The sequence below is a fragment of the Vanessa atalanta genome, chromosome 8 (genome assembly GCF_905147765.1).
Source record: "Vanessa atalanta chromosome 8, ilVanAtal1.2, whole genome shotgun sequence".
Taxonomy (NCBI): domain Eukaryota; kingdom Metazoa; phylum Arthropoda; class Insecta; order Lepidoptera; family Nymphalidae; genus Vanessa; species Vanessa atalanta.
Genome location: NC_061878.1, coordinates 10,307,639 through 10,325,581, shown reverse-complemented (window position 1 = coordinate 10,325,581; position 17,943 = coordinate 10,307,639). Strand labels below are relative to the sequence as shown.

The following is a 17,943-nucleotide window of genomic DNA, read 5'->3' as shown; positions in this document are numbered from 1 at the left end:
TATTCTGTGAAAATTAATAACATTCCTATCAACATAAATTAGATATAATGCTATTTATATATAGGTAACATCTATATTATAATTAGAAGGTTTTAAAATGATTGAAATTTATTCAAGAGGAATACGTACGGTTTTGTAACAAGTCTAATTTTTAAAACTACTATAATTTTGCCCTGTATATTGTTAGCAATTACGTAGCGGGAGTACTTATACGACAGTGGGCACTGGGTAATACTATTATTTGCCTTTTTAAGGTTTTAGGTGTACAAAACTTGTTACCTATTTTTAAGTTATGTTTAGAGGAACTTTTATCGTGATTTTAGAAAATAAAACGTATTATAGTATAACACACACGTGTAATGCCTTATGTTTACATGAAACTGAATTTGAAAAGAAATTATATTGCATATAAAAATTTTGTTTACAAAAAGCTATCAAAATTCTAAATTAAATTTAGCTTTTTTTCATTTTTTTCTCTGATTTATGATTGAGCGCAAAATATTCTGCCAATATTTAAAAAAAAAACTCATATAAATGAAAGAATGATTTATTACTTTGCTTTCATTTTATAACAGCTTTTGCTACTATTATCTACTTTAATATGTTTTAATTTAAGTAAAAAATTAAAATAAAATACTGATGTCATTATTAGCCATGTTTTTTTTAAAATCAGTAATCGTTTTTTTTATGGGTTACTACCTCGATCTTTTTTTCTTTTTATTGCAAGTTTTTATATAGTTATTGTATAAAATAATATAACAAAATATCAATAATTTCATTCTAAGTACATATTATTGTAAATAAACAATTATCGTCTAAAATTTTGCGTGAAACGTAAAAGTTTTTGTGTTTTTTGCATCTTAGCCGCATGATGGCGTTTCCGTTGCATAATTATTAATTGACGCATGCGCCACACATTGCAATCAGCTGTCAGAAAGAACATAATCACGTAAAAAACAAAATTATTTGTGTCTTTAGATAATTCCCGTCAATATGGCGGGGCAAAATCCTGGATCACCGACTGATTTTCAATATTTTTACGAAGATGAAGTGTATAAAATTAACAATCGCGGCCAAGTTGTCTTCGGCCTGGTTTTGGAGAATTATGAAGCTAACTCTAGTGATCAGGAGAGCGACATGGAAACTCCTATACAAAAAGGTGAAATTCGTGTAGTCTGGCACCCTTCAGGCACTGAGAGAGTAATTTCAGAAAAATCGGTAAGTAAAAAAATCAATGTAAAAGTTCTAAAAAGTCTACACTACTAGCTAGTCAGTAGCGGCGCTTTGTTACATGTTATTGAGAATTGTACAATTTCCTACGGCAATGAAACTTACAAAATATGTAAAAAATAATTTTCCAATTATTAAGATCAAAGTAAAAAAAAAATCTTAAAATCGTTAAGCAGAGGGTACAACAGGAAAGCAGGTTTTAAGATTTTATAATACTACTACCCACAGACCATGCTGCATCATCACAAAAAAATATATTAACGAAAGTAACCTAATTTTAAATCAGTGCATACACTTAAATGTGCACAGTTACTGCTTAAATTAATCAAGTTATTATGCTTTTTAGGTATGACAATAACTTAACGAAATAATTATTTAAATAAAAAAACAGTGATTAAATTATAAAATGGGGTAGGTTAGTTTATCGAATATATTAAAAAATAAAATAAAGGATCATGTAAATTACATTTTCAATTCAATGTTGTACTGTTGTAATAGTTTATTTAATAACAAGTAAATTTATTTTATAGCGTTGAAAATGTTTGTTTGTTTTAAAATTAAAATCTTTGGGTTCTGTTTTATAAGGATATGTAATGAATCATTAGTCATTGAAAATCAAGTAAAAATCTTTGTATTTTTATTAAATTGATGTACAATATATCTTTTAAATTGAATCAACTGCATTGAATGTTTTTTTTTAATTTGTAAAGATAAATAGGTAATATGTTGAATTTTTGCCTTTCATTAGCAATAATAAATATCATAATATATAAATACATCCTTTTTGGGTCACAATATTATACATTTCTATAATTAGATTCCACAGTTCTTTAAATCTTGTATTAAAAAATTTTAAAGCTTATGTCATTAAAACATTAATAAATAAGGCATAATACTCAATACAAGATAATATTAATGATAAAAAGTTTGGATATATTATTTGTTAATTTCTAGACATGATATATATATAAAGTTAATTGTACTTTATTGACGTACCCTGCAAATAAAATGATGTAAAAGAGTATCTCCTTACCGAGTTTCATGATGATTCTTCTCGGTAGTATCTAACACTATAACATAAAGCTTCAAAAGTGCTTTTATGAGTCTACTTAAATAAAGAATATTTTGAATTTGATATTTTAATTTGATATGAATATTTTAATTATCAATGAAAATTAATTGTTCTAATTTAAGTCTTAGTCTTTACTCCATAAAGATAAACAAACCTTAGATTTATATATTACATGGTATTTGTTAAGAATATTAACACTAAGTAATTGTTCTTTGACAACCCAAAAACCTTCAAAATTCCCTAGGTAAATCCATAATTAATCTATGATAGATTATTCAAGATCTCCACCAATAATGTTGCATCAATTTAATGAAAAAGCTCATTATTTTGCTTTACTCCTCTAGTGTCGCATAGAATATAATAATGTAGATGTAGGGCTGTGTTGAAGTTAAACAGCAAAATTAATTATTGCAAATAAATTGGTAAATATAGATGTCATATTTACATCATGTATTACTGAAATGGCCAAAAATTGCTATATTGCTTACCTACCACTGATCAAAATTTGAATCATAGATAGAAAAATAAGACCGACAGATTTTTCTTGCCTTATTTTATGTCAATATTATCAGTTGTTAAAATAGACTACATATGTTAAGAAAGACTACATATGTGTTATTATTATTTAATTTAAAATATAATATTATACAATTATAATGTTACAGTACATCATAACATTCATTTTCTTTTCTTGAACATAAAATCAATGACTCCAAGTTTGCTCATTTATTTAGTATGTTTTGAAATCTCTGTATAACTATTTGTTGTTGTGGAAGATAAAATTATCAATAAAATTGTTTATGTATGTGTATATAACTTTTATTTAAAACTGCATGATTGTAGAATTCGCCCTGGATTGTGTATAGGACTTATGATTTATTTATTGGTCATCAAAATAGCATATTATAACTTCAAAATTATTCATAGGTCCTTAGAAGCACTGGAATTGTCGTTTTATATAATAATATTAATTGTATAACTTTCTATGTTAGCAATAAAGATTCTACTGATGATACTTGCAAGTCACTTAGTAGTTACTTTTACCAACAATTAAATTACATAGGTATGTTATTTAATACAGTAATATTTTGTAAAGTTTCTTATTAAATCTAGCATTTGGCAGGTAGCAGATATATATGCTTTATAATAAATGTTTATTTTTCAAATTATAAAAGAGAAAGTTTCCCTCAAGACTATTATGTCTTCTCAAGGAAAAGCTAATGTTTATTGCCATACAAAATAACTATGGCATTCAACTAAAGTTTCTATTACTAGTATTTTTGAATAATCTGCAGGTTGGCTTAGCAGACCGCTCTCTGATGCCCGGTGATGTAGTCCGTCGTCTCATAGCTGGAAAGGATACGCAGCGCGGTTACTGTAGAGATATTGCGATGACAGCGGCATTGCAGATTGTAGGCACGAAACACGTCATTCCTCATGTGGCCAGTGAGAGATTACAACCATTAGAAGAATTCACACCAGATCTTGCAGTTTGCCTTGATTCATGGGTCGGAACATCGAAGGTAAAAAACTAGATTAATGTTTATTAATGGCACAGACCAGGGATTGTTAGGGATTTTTATCCAATATTGACCTCCCAATCACTGTCAATCTGTTATTTTTTTGCTATACTCAATTATAGCATATTGGGACTAAACTTATCAAAGTACTAAAGTTTAAAAGCAGAGAACCTTGGCACAGATTATATCAGCACCATCAACCTTTATTTATCTCTTAACACATAACTAGTTATAAATAAACAATCTACTCCTACATTAATATTAAGCACTTATAGATAACCATAAGAAAACAACATAATTAAGAACTATTTTTTATTGTAGGCAGTGCACAGTAAACTCCGTCTAGTGTCAGCAGACGGCTCTCGACTGGAATACCCTGATCTGGATACCTGTCCACTAGAGGATTATTCGATGCGCCGTCGCCGCGCAACACCCTACTCTTCATCGGAGTTCTATCCCGGACAAGTTGTATACGGTCCTCTCGGTTCCTTGGACAATGCTAATTGGCTTAACATGACTAAGGAAATGAAGTCAGCGCGAAAACACAAAATGCATGATCATAAGGCAAGTTAATATGTGTTTCTGCCTGGAATTTGACATAATGTTCAATAACATGTGTTTTGAACCATATAAAATAAATGTAAATATTTTTAATATCATATTAATATTCACTGTTACAATATTTATAAAAAAACAAAAAATAATAAAGAAATCTATCATTTACATGCAATTTTCGTTATCATTGGGGATCATATCATACATATGTACATATGTTTAAACGAATCTTTGCTGATTTAATGGTCTAACAGACACGATCTTCAGGGCAATGACCTCCAACAGTAGCGGAGTGTACATTCAACTTCGAATTTATTATATTTTTTTAGATAACACGTAAGCTTTGGTTGAGTAAGGTGAGTATGTACTCAGTATTAGCATTAAACATTACATACATGTAATGCCCTCCTACCCGTAAGCCCTACGGGCAGTAGGGCTTCATGAAATTCGTTACTCATTAGTTATTCTACCGCCAAGAGAACATTGCATTTTTTTTAATTTTGATTTGAATGATGATTGATATGTTTTTACATCCATAAGGGATATAGCAACTTATATCCCATTTTTGGCGGAAAATTGACTATGTAAGCAATGGGTTACAACCTGCCAATGTCAATACGATAAAATTTCCATTCGTCTGTATGCCTTCGTATAATAAATTTGAAAAACAAAAGAAACTCATATCTCCGTTAACGTTCCAGTTCACGGTGGAGGCGGTGATGACGGAGAGCGTGAGCGTGCACTGGCAGTGCCGCGCGCTGTGCACGCAGACGTCGGACGCGGCCGCGCCGCAGCAACCCAAGTTCCTCGTGGACGGTCCGTCCGTGTTATATAAAACCTTTTCAACGTTACCTCATTTATCTTCCTTCTTCTTTACTTTTGTGTGCAGCCCGCGCCTTGGCGTGACTAGAAGTAGGTCATACACCACAGTATGGCCTTTCAAGCGTGTCCGAAATAGGAGTCACTTACACGTCGTGTACCTATTTCAGTTTTATTACGCAGGTGTAAAATAATGCAACTGACGATATAAAGAAAGATCATGAATATAACAAAACTATTTTATTTTTATTGTATATAGTTAATATATATAAAAAGGCTATATATAAAATTGTTATCTGTAATTCAATACATATTTTAAAGGATTGTTACAATTACTTCAATCTACTAAAAAGTTTGAAATGAGCTAATTCTTTTAAACCATAGATATAATTTAAATAAAATAATGAAATATTTTTTAATTATACAATTAATAACTGCATCTCATATTGATCAATCGCATAGCTTAATCAACAAGGAATAATTTTACTTAATTTATAAAACAATAAATTTAATGATATATTATTCCAAATGAGACTAACAGTAAAGCTATTTTTTTATGATGCTGCCTACATTGTATGCACCAATAAATGGTTCGCGTGACGGTATAGTAGATCGGAAAAATGGTACGATCGGATTTCATACTATTTCATGACCATGTATTTGAATCTTTAAATTTCTTTAAAAAAATGTAAATAAAAATATTTCGTGGGTCTATACATAAAGTTTATTTAATTAATTATTTGTAATTGACTTACTAGGTGATGATCTGAAGAAACTCAAACTATTGAATGTGTTTGAGCCCTGTACACTACAGGTTGGCGACAGGAATTTTCTCACTATTGGTCCAGAGGATACGTTTGTCAGCAAAAAACAGTGGAGAAAGCAACAAAGTAAGTAGTTTTCACTGAAAAAAACATTCCATAAACGTCCCACTTCTGGGCAAAGGTCTCGAGTCCGTAACATTACTTTAGTGCGGGTCAGCCAGTGAACTTGTGGTTGTACTAGTTATACGACATATGAGATTTTGGTACGATACTATCTTCAGCATTAATTATATGACACTCAATTCTGCTTTTTCGGATTGTTGCCAGTGACCTATGATTTTCATTAGGATCTCAATACCAATTTTAATTTAACTCATCTATTTGAGGTTTAGTTCATATGCAGTGTCAATTACATAATTTTTACTTTACTTGTTAAATGACTTCATTGATAATGTTTCCATTTTATGCATGTAATATTTTTTTCATGCAGGTAAATACTACAGAAATATTCGTAAACAAAGTCGACCAACTAAGAAGGCTTCCAAGACTGATACAAATTCAACGGATCACATGCCTTCGAGGCCCAAGAAACGCGCCTCTTCTCACCGTAAACTTAAACCCACTGATGTACGTCTCACTTACTCTATGTCACCGTACTAACAAATTATTTAAATGGATTAACAAACAATGTAGTATATGACCATAATCCAAAATTTTGACTGGATTAATGATTTACATTATGATTGTACATATTGATGTATAAATTATTTATGTTTATTGATTTACTTGTCACCATGCTCTAATAAATTTGTATTTAATAAATACTACATAAAATGCAAATGTAGTGCCTAAATATAAAAAAGGTAAACACGAATTACTGATATAATGAACAGATTTTTTAATCATATGATCAATAATTTTTACAGTGTAGCTTTAAATTTGCCCCCACACATTTAATTACATAATAATATACTGGGCTATGAAATATCTTATATATATCTTTAGCTAGTAATCCACTGCTGTCATCATTCAATGCTATATATATATATATATATATATATATATATATATATATATATATATATATATATACTTGGATTTAGTTAAAAAATAAAATAAATCATCAATTAGATGTTATTAAATTTTTAAATTACAGCATGGCATGGACGTCGACGGTGATAAGGAATCGCTAGACGACGCATTGAAAGCGGACGCCAACTGCCCCAGTATTAAAATCGAACCCAGCGGAGATGTCTCACTGCCCATCGCCAGTAGTCAAGAGGATACCGCTACCGAAGAGAAAAATGATTCTGGCATTAGGTATGCATTACGCTAGTACTAAATATTATGGGGTTTATTATTTTATGTTTCTGCGTAAATAAAATAGCTGATTTTTTTTATTATGCTCAATGAAACTAAAATCTATCTGGTAGTCAATCTGCCTGTGTGCACAAATAAATACATAAACTGTAAACTTAAGCAAGTTAAGTTTTATTTTTGAAATAAAAAAATTATGATAGTAAAAGTGCGTAATTTGGGATACAATACATTTTCATAAAAATATTTTATTAATGTTACATTTATGAAGTAAATAATGAAGTCAAAGATGTTGTTGCGCGCTAAGTAAATCCCACCCGCGCAGCCCGGAGCCGGCGCGCGAGGACGGCGCGATCAACGGGGCCGACGACGACGACTCCGACAACTGGGAGAACACCAGCAGCGACGGCAGCGACACCGACAGGTGACTCTCGCTCGAAGCGACCCACTCCGGTGGACCCCAGTCCGTCCGACCCCCGCCTAATGAGCTCGTTGTCGCCGCCAGCGGGGCCACGTGGTCGTCGCGCTGCTCGTCCGTGGCATCGGGCTCGGGGCGCGGCGCGCGCTCGCCGCAGCTGGCCGTGCGGCTGCTGCGCGGGAAGCGCCTCAAGCGCGCCGCCCGCCGCGCGCCGCCCGCGCCGCCGCCGCGCCGCGCCGACCGCGTCGTGGTGGAGACGCTGCACACCACCAGCCGCGCCAATGTCGTGTGGCAGGTGGTAGCTCATTTCTGATTATCGTCATTTCCCTCTAATTATCACCTTAATAGATTACGTGTTCGAATTGTTACAATTTTGTATAAAGTAATATTTGTTCTACATCGGGGCGTATCTAGCACGTCATAGATATTACGATTATGAAGACTTATTTATATTATTTTTTTTCTGAATTTAAAAAGCTTCTTAATTCTTTATCGCTATATTTTAAGAATTATAATTCAATGAAATATTAAAAACATATTATAAATGAACCATGTGCTCATTAAAACAATCTGTTGACAGTGTAGCAAGTATATACATAAACTGTCAGTTTGTTCAATAATTGTGCAAAGCGTCACATACAGACAAATAAATAAGTAAATATATTAGTAATATTCATAGATAAAATCATCTAATCGACCTTAATGAATAAATTGAAAGCATGTGTTGTTTTTAATTTTAGGATGGCACTATAGAAATGGGAATACCTTCAACTCAACTGTACCCAATACACCATTTAGACGGACAAGAATGCTTTCCGGGTGATTTCGTCGTCAACGGAGCTTCTAATGTAGAGGAAAATCAAGTAAGTATTGGGACATAAAAATTATCAACTTAGTGATGACAATTTAAAACCTTTTGATTCTTTTTATTTATATTGGTTATTAACACACTTCAAATATAACCGTAACCACAGAAATATTGAATCTGTATATTCTATATATTCCGAATGTTTGATGATCCAGTTCCATTTAGTCTGGGATTAGCGACTATTGTAAAATAACCACATTAACTTACAGTTGAACCACCGCGAGTACGGTGTGGTGCAGCGCGTGGACCATCATGGACGGACCGCCATTGTCCATTGGTACCGCACCTATACCTGCGGAGATGAGCCCGTGTAAGTACTATTTATAAAAAAAGTAAACATATTTACCAACACTTGTATTGTGAAAGATGAAATTAATAAATATCTTAAACTAACTCAATGGAATATGTAATTAATAGAAACTGATTTCACAAACTCCTCATATTAGAAATGATCACCCATATTATATGATTGATATTCAGCGATATACTATTTTTGTAGGCCTCAAATTCTACACGAGAGTGAAATGAGCGTCTACGACCTGAAAGACCATCCAGATTTCCAGTACCGGCCGGGAACTGTCGTCATCAGAGTCGCTAACTTTACGGGCGAAGATGCAAACTGTACTGCCGGACAGGTTGGTATTTGAAAAATGTAATTTAGTCTCTCATTCCTTGTCATGACATGTTATAGGACCACTCTATTTCAAGGGAAAGCTCTCACTGTTACACGAAACTTTTATTTTTAAATCATTCCTCATGTTCTTTAAAAAGTACATATAAGCTCCTTTAATCATTTAAGCACAAGCTTACACGTTTTAAATTGACTTATCGACTTCCTTAATTTATTATATTCGTTACAGGTGATAGATAATTTCCCAACGGGTCGCGTCAAAGTATGGTGGGTCGACGGACATACAAGCATGTGCTGGCCTCAGGATCTTTACAAGGTAAATAAATTTGTTTCACTTTATTTATTATTATTTTTAGTTATCAATCTGTTTGTTGGATATCATTTTACATTTAATTCTTTTGGAAATAAGAATGCTATGCTATTTCCACTTATAATGGTATAACTGTAATTTACACACTGCTTTATATTGTAAACTTTTTATTGGTTGTCAGGTAGGAGAATACGACTCGGAAGACGGCGAGCTGTGGGGCTCGGAGGGTTCGGGCTCAGAGGACTCGTGGGAGACGCAGAGCTCGACGCACGAGGCCGAGCCGCGCTCGCCCGACGCGCCGCCCGCGCACGCGCCACCGCCGCCGCCCGCGCCCGCGCCCGCTCCCGCACTGCCCAGTAACTAGTATTATATTTGTAGCTTGATAAGATTAAAGCTTATTTCAATAAAGTTCACTTTTCTTTAGAATTGATCACTAATAATAACAGACAATATATGTAACAACAATTTTTAGATTTTTTAAATACAATAAATAAATTATATAAAATACTATGTTAGTATGTTCTAATTTCCAAAAGGACCAATCGAACGTTATCAATTTGGCACAGAGGTAATACAGTGCTCGTTGGGCGAGGCAGCGACGGCGATGGCGGCTTCGGGCGCGCTGCCCAAGCTGCTAGAGCCGCGGGTGGCGGCGCACATCGAGCGCGGCCGCATGGCCATGTGCCGCCTCGAGGAGATATTCGCTAAGCATCCCACGCTGCAGAGCCAGGAGGTGACTGATACTTGCTAGATACTACCGAGAACTTGACCGACTTAAAAGTAACGTTTTTTAGGACCATTGATTTAATTACTTATCATGATTATACATCTCACAGATAATGCGGAAATTACTGAATCTCTACAAAGACTGCCGATTTTTAGACAGACTAATGGGGACAACGTTCTTCCATGAGGATCACTTTTTGGTAAATTTTAATATACGGACATTAATATTCATGATATGAGGTTATTTTAGTTCAGACACTCACACTTCGATTGTAACCTAATCTAATAAAGACATAAAAATTATAAAGATTTATATATGAATGAATGAAATGAAAAATGAATAAGATTGCAATTACTTCAATTAATGTAAAATGTCAATCAGGGTCTAATAGAGCGAGTGCGCGAGCGCGGGGCGAGCACGCCGCGCGCGGGCGAGCGCCGCGTCCACGAGCAGCTCGCGCGCCTGTTCGCGCCCAGCGACGCGCCCGACTCGCCCGAGCCGGAGCCCGGCCTCGACGACATCGCGCTGGACGAGCGGCCCGACGAGCGCCCCGCCGAGCCCCTCGTCACCGCCAACGTCACCGTGGAACCCATGGAGGTAGACTCGCTAATATCATACCTGTCACCATTAATGCAGAAATGCATTAAAGAATTCGAACATTCGTAGACACCTAAAAAACCATGGTCGCGTATGCCACAATACAGGGATATTAATATTATGATACATTTTAACCTGACATTTTGAACTTGAAGTATGTGATAATATATAGATAAATATGTACTCTATGAATTAATTTCTATTTTATTTTATTTTATCTATATTATTTTATTAGCAATTTTCAATGCTGGTTGCTTGTTAAAGCAATGAGCGAAAAAATTGTTGGCAATTCACATACTTATACTTAACAAATTTCAATCTAATGGAACTTTGAAATACCTATTAAAATGTTTTTCTACTGATTATTTTCAGGTAGAAAGCAATTCTCCAAAGAAATCTCTACATTTGAATATAGATTCCATTGAAGCATCCAGTTCCGAGGCCAGTGGACTTCAAGATAGTAATCAAGATGCCACTGGCGAGAATCGTAAGTAATCGTAAATTTTTTTTTGTTTGCGTCTTTCTAGTTATCCTTAATTGTATCTGTTGAGTATAATGACTGCAAATAATAGCCCCGCCCAATTCGTGTATGTGTTCTATTACATAATCTATTTGTTTGAATATATAACATTATTATACATTTGTCTTTGTAGTAGTTATTTAGGCAGGAGAACCGAGAAAATGTAGATAGTAATTATATTGGTAAGGTTAGATGAAAACATAAAAAATACATTCAAATAAATCTTCAATATTCAACATTATTCAAATTAAACATATTCAAATCGTGCCTTTGCCAAATAATCTATTAACGATATGTTTGCAGAAAAAGATGTTTGACATTTAAAAATGTTCTTGAATGTTTTATGTTAAACATTAGGCCTCCATAATAATATGTCTTGTTTCAGCACCGACTGACAGCGAAGTGGAGGGCGGTTCACGCAACGTGTGTTACAAGCTGTGCTCGCTCATACATCGTCAGCTCGTCAAGGCACACGCAGAAGTCAGCAGGTACAAACTTATATTCAGCTTCTAAGTAACTTACACATAGTAATGAATGAACTTGTGGGTATATTTGTATGGGATTATGTTGAAAGTTACTCGCTTCAAACGCTTACGGGTTTCTGACGTCAGTCAGATTAATTTAAACCTCTTTTCAATAATTTTGTCTAATTTTGTAAACAATATTACTATTATTTCTTATAGATAGTTTAAATAGTAATCTTATTCATTGACAAAATATTCGTAATTATTGTTTCGACAATTATAATTGCATTCATTTATCTCTTAATACTTAATTTATACACATAATATATCTCTATACACATGTTTAATAATTCTGAAACTACAAAGACCAATATAAAATATATTCTGGGCCGATTTTGATGTTTTTTTTTTGTTTAACTTGCTTTCTTTAGGATTTTTATTCACTTATCCTTGTAGTTTCGGATTTAGTCATCTACACTAAGTTGAAACAATAAGTATATAAACGAATCATTATAAACTTGGTATTTTGTAATTATTATTATTTTATATACATATATAAACTTTTTCATATCGCAATAGAAACTCTTTTCCGACTCATCGCAGTTTAGTAATCTGAATAAGAAAATTCAAAGTTAATAGTAAGTAACTTATGCCAATGAAAATAATTAAACATATTGAAATATGACGTTGTATTAAATTTATTTTATAAGATAGAATTAAATACTACTTTTATCGAGAAAGTTAACTAAGTAAGTGTAACTTTCGAATAAATTTATTCAGATGAGTTAGTACATCAAAATTCTTATATATTTATCAACTTATACATTATATTTTGAATGGGCTAGACTAAACTCTACTTCGTGTTTTTTAACAAATCAAAAATGTTCTCTCATAAATAGTTAGTAGAAAAAATAGTTTCTTTAAGCATTAAGGTGTAACAGTTAATTTGATATATATATACAAATGAAATTATTTTTATCTGTGTAATATTTATATAAAGTAAATAAAACTTAAATTCACTAAAACATTAAAACTAAGAGTAGATATTTATCACTGATATTATTACAAAGGATATATATATTTTTTTAGGAATTATTCAAAGTTTTTAATTTCATTGTTTCTTAAGTAATGATTTTATAAACATAGAGTTTAATTAATTTAGTTTGGAAATTTTTATAATTATATTATAAAAGATAGTTCAAGGACCCAGACAAATTTTAATAAGTAAAATTAAATTGTATTAGTATAAATTTTAAACAATAAAGAGGCATTTGTTTTCCGCAGGAGAAGGCCGCAAGAGTTGGCCGATTTCCTTAACAGCTTAATGAACGGTCAAAACCCTACCGAAGAGAAGTTACCCTACCACTTTTCAGTGTGAGCCTTTATTTGTTTCTGTTTCTCCCTCTCCTTTGTAATCCTTCAAGGAGTCTGTACATATAGAAATAATTAATATCGTTTAATTACTTATATTTGTTTATAATTTTTTAATTTTGGTATATATCATGAATTTAGTCGCTGCTAATAAGTACAGATTCCTAATCTTTTTGCTATAATTTGTTTTTAGTTCTCCTTTTGTTTTTGTTAAATGCCTTAATGCGCTATATGTCACGATACAAGCATTGATTAGTTATATTTTTTATGTGCAAGTGTTGCAATATGTAAATGTTTGCTAAACGAAAACCTTTTTGAAATTTTAGTTTTATGAAATTTATTGCACAGATTATACAATTGAACTCGCATCACTTATATTAAACAAAGATGTTTGTTCCTTTATTATTTTTTGTTCATAAATTAATAAATATCTGTTCATATTAATTTGAGTCATCTCAAAAGTATTTATAATGATATTGTTTTTGTTGTTTTTATTCTTCGCTCAAATGCAATATTTTAACCATTCATTGATCATATTTAATTTTGATATTAAATTATTTTTAAATAAATTAATAATAAATGTATGTAAATGATATGTGAGAAGACAAACTTAATGGCAGATTTAAATTTCCCTGTAGTGTTTTGAATTTGAACTTCGAATAGGAACACCTTTAAAGGTTTTTAACATACATTTGAGCAGAATCAATTTTTTTTTATTTTTACACCCAAAGTAGTTTAGAATAAAATTCCCATTTAATTTCTTTCTTTTTATTTCATAGATGACTCTTAAAAGTGGTAATTTAATTTCTCTGTTTATCCGACATATTTGATTGTGGATTTTAATATATTCTAGAACCAAACGCGTAGTGTATTTAATATTTGTTTAATGTAAGTTATGCGGTATTTATAATAACCCTTGTAAGTTTGAGAGTATTTTATTTGCATGGTTTTTAAGAAATAATTACATTCCCTTTAATCGTGTTATGTATTTTGTGTGTTCTATAGATTTTGTTGAGTCTTTTATGATTGTAATGATTATAAAAATTAGTTATGGAAAGTGAACATAATTGAGACAAGTTTAGTTTATAGAGAGATTTGATTCTTCAAAGATATAACGCATTGATATAAAAAAAAAATTGGCTTTAATTATTTGGAATCATTTCAAACAATTTCAAAAATGCTTACATCAAATCGTAAAATATAAAACAATTAATACCTTTTATTAACATAGTATATAATTTTTCCAGACAATATGGGGCATTAGTTGTGAGCATTGCCGATCAGGTCAAGAGGGAAGATGTTAAAACTACGAGTAGCGACGCAAAAGACGCTCCGACTGCTACTGCTCCGAAACAGGAAGGAAAAGGTACATTTATATGCTTATACATACATCCTCTAGACACATGGAGTAAGTCAGGGTACCACCAACTCAGTATTTATTCAACTGCTAAACAATAGTTTGTAATATTATAAACCGCACCACATAGATAACGAACGATTGGATTAAAGTAAACTTAATTAATATAACTGAATATGCATTAATGATATTCTTGATTCGACCATAGCGCCTACGACGGAAACGGCCCCTCTGGCAACGGGCGAGCGCGACATGGAGGCCGAGATGGCGGATCCGGAGGTCGGCGGGGAGGGGTTCTGCGTGCTTGAATCCGCCCCCGAAACGCATCGCTTCCGACTGTCCATGCTGCAGCCCTCCGAGCCGCGGACCTTCTACTCGGCCGTCAAGAGGGAGATTAAGCTGCTGAAGAGTGATCTTCCGCCTGGGGTGAGACATTATAATTATTGAATATTAACCTGACTTCATCGATATCAATGACACCTATCATCTCTCGTCTCTATTTAAATGTTCAAACTTCAATATTGGAGGAAACCAACCGACCAACGACTGTTCCAAACTATTGTCATCAACACCAGTTAACGCACAAGAGTTCCAACCGTCACAATGCGCAGGTGTGGGTGCGCGGCTACGAGGACCGCATCGACCTGGTGTCGGTGATGATCGCGGGCCCCGACCGCACGCCGTACGAGGGCGGCCTGTTCGTGTTCGACGTGCAGCTGGGCGGGGAGTACCCGCGCGCGCCGCCGCTCTGCCACTACCACTCCTACTGCTCCGACCGCCTCAACCCCAACCTCTACGAGGACGGGAAGGTACCGTCCTCTCTCCGATTCGACACCAAATAAATATATAACGCTTTATTTTGCACGAGATTAAAATGTCATACGTGTACATTTTGCATCATAATGTCCCCAGGTTTGCGTATCGCTGCTGGGGACGTGGTCGGGTCGCGGAGTGGAGGTGTGGGGCAAGGACAGCTCGCTTCTGCAGGTCATCGTATCGCTTCAGGGACTCATCCTTAACGCGGAGCCCTACTTTAACGAGGCTGGCTACGAGAAGCAAAAGGGTACGTTGTTTAAGCCTCTGATGATATGTTTATATCTCATGTCTACGATATTCAGATAAGATATAAATTCAAAGCAATGTGATATAACGGCGATACATTATATAGACGTCATTAAAAGTGACCTGTTCTAAAGGAGATTCATTTATTTATCGTCTCAAAGCTGATAGGAGAATATGGCTCAAATACCTCTCTAATCCAGGTACCCAACAAGGTAGAGAGAATTCGCGCATGTACAACGAAATGGTGCTGCTGAAGCTCGTCCAGTCCATGACGAAGATGCTAATGAACCCTCCGGAGCCGTTCCGCGAGGAGATCCTGCAGCACCTGCGCAACTCGGCGGCCAGCCTGTGCCGGCGCGTGGAGGGGCTGGTGGCGCTGTCCAACGGCCAGCCCACCGACATCGCGCCGCCCGACTACCCGCTCATCCCGGCGTCGCGCGGCTTCTGCCTCACGCTGCGCTCGTCGCTCGAGTCGTTCCGCAGCGCCCTGCGGCGCCACGACATCGGCGTGCCGCCCTCCACGTTATAGCCCCGCATGTAGCACTAGTTAGCTTTAGAAAATTATTTATATCCTTACATTTGAGATGCCGATCGATTAAATATGTATAGTATTTATAGCGTGCGGATTAATAACGATGTTTGATATTAATATTTAAATTGAATTTTTTTTTCTTAATTTCTATGGTATTCAAAAACTCTCGTTCTCTTCAGTAAATGAGTAAAACTATTGAAATTGCGACCACGCACACCTGTAAATTACTATATTGTATATTTATTATTGGCACTCTTACATAAAGCGCGCCGAGCGCAAATTAATCGCAAATACAGTACAGTTAAATGTAATATTAACGATGGGTCCGACAGTTCAGCTAGTTTCGTTCACACACTGCGTGCCGTCTCGTTATGAAAACAAAAACTTTCGTAGTTATAGTATTTATTGTGATGTAATTTTTCGACTCTAGGAATATTTTAGAATTTCGAATCGGGCGCTAGTAGGTCTCGTTCCTGTTTTTTATTATTATTATTTTCACGAATTTAAATTAATTCGTCTATCCATTAGATTGCATGAAATTTCGAATTTGTTGTTCATATTGCTAGTTAATATGTAACTAACGCCTCACGAATGTATTTATTGAATTAAATTCTAATTGGAAAGTTCGATCTTATGCGAATTATTATTAGACATATTTATTATAGATTATTTATTTTGTTAAAAAGTAATGCATACTTTAATCGAACTTATTTTAGTACGTTAGGTTACGAGTACTTATTGAAACCACGCCGATGCTTATGCTATTCGTATTTATTATGTATTGTTTATTACAAAGACAGTTTGTTTTAGTTTACGAGTAGTGTATATTTGTACTGAATATCTATCACACGTGTGGTACTGTCGTCGAAACCAATTTTTATTGTTTTAATGTTTGAATGAATGCTATGTGTATCTCATTAATGTTTCAATGTGTGCGTTATGTTGTGTGATTATTAAAAAGTTCACTCATTTTTATGTAATTATAATTTTTACTTGTTTTTTTTTTTATAAAGAAAAAAATTATATTGTAATAATAAATTAATGAGTTTATTCCAAATAGTGCTTTTGTATAACAAAAAAACTCGAAAATACTTTAAAAAGACGATTGTTCCTCTCTGTTACCAATGCTTTAAATATTCTCTAGATCTGTCGAAATATCGTTTTGAAATTAATCAAATGTTACCCAGTGAAAACGTGCTCCTAGAATTATTGTCAAAATTACAACGTTTCGAATTTATAAACAGTAACTTTAATTTTCCTCGTTAGTGCTTCTAGTATTACGTACCGAGTGTAAAGCGCTGCGCCGCCACTTGCACAAATACGATGTAATTTCATGCCAAAGTCAATTGAGCTATGAAAGGCTTTTCTGTCGCTTGTGTACGCGATAAGTGACAAATATGTGTAATGATGATAAATAAATAATTCTTCAACCTCACGTTTTCGTTTATTTTTATATATTATTTTGTAAAATATAAATTCACAATTTTTTATATACGATTTAAAACGTATTCTACTTAAATATTCAAATATAAAAACCTACTAATAATTTATTTCTAAAACAAATTACAAAATCGTAATATTACTATTAGTCTAGTATTTAAAGTATGTAGATAATGATGTTCTATATTTATGGATAAACTAGTCGTATCCGATAAGGATCCCGTGATGCCATCCGAAGAGACGGAGTGTGTACCGCTGGATTTTAATGGCGCATTCCGTTGAATCCCTGATACATACCCACTTCATATGGGGGAAACGCGTGATTGCCATGGTCATGTACCCGATAGCATATACCTATAGACCAATTTT

The 17,943-nt window shown here is 33.8% G+C and overlaps 1 protein-coding gene across 4 annotated transcripts; it reads left to right on the top strand.

The window, feature by feature from the left end:
* Positions 1–911: 911 nt before the first annotated feature.
* Positions 912–17,569, top strand: LOC125066078 ((E3-independent) E2 ubiquitin-conjugating enzyme). Of its 4 annotated transcripts, none has more exons than XM_047673992.1 (25): positions 912–1,218; positions 3,598–3,825; positions 4,144–4,386; positions 5,079–5,193; positions 5,955–6,086; positions 6,451–6,587; positions 7,117–7,280; positions 7,603–7,701; positions 7,783–7,990; positions 8,436–8,558; positions 8,773–8,873; positions 9,063–9,198; positions 9,424–9,510; positions 9,686–9,860; positions 10,071–10,237; positions 10,341–10,430; positions 10,613–10,828; positions 11,201–11,315; positions 11,734–11,836; positions 13,097–13,186; positions 14,431–14,549; positions 14,749–14,966; positions 15,152–15,349; positions 15,453–15,603; positions 15,803–17,569. In XM_047673992.1, the coding sequence occupies exons 1-25, from the start codon at positions 994–996 to the stop codon at positions 16,129–16,131; spliced, it is 3,969 nt and encodes a 1,322-aa protein (XP_047529948.1). In that variant the 5' UTR covers positions 912–993; the 3' UTR covers positions 16,132–17,569. The 4 variants fall into 4 exon arrangements, with proteins under 4 accessions (XP_047529948.1, XP_047529947.1, XP_047529946.1 ...); XM_047673991.1 differs by having other exon boundaries at positions 7,585–7,701; XM_047673990.1 differs by having other exon boundaries at positions 7,567–7,701.
* The last annotated feature ends 374 nt before the right edge of the window (positions 17,570–17,943 follow it).

Bases quoted from the DNA above. Each gene is read 5' to 3' on its own strand.
- LOC125066078 (XM_047673990.1), top strand. From the start codon at position 994: ATGGCGGGGCAAAATCCTGGATCACCGACTGATTTTCAATATTTTTAC. The intron at 10,829-11,200 runs GTAGACTCGCTA...GATTATTTTCAG, and splicing joins TCACCGTGGAACCCATGGAG to GTAGAAAGCAATTCTCCAAA. The intron at 14,550-14,748 runs GTACATTTATAT...ATTCGACCATAG, and splicing joins TCCGAAACAGGAAGGAAAAG to CGCCTACGACGGAAACGGCC.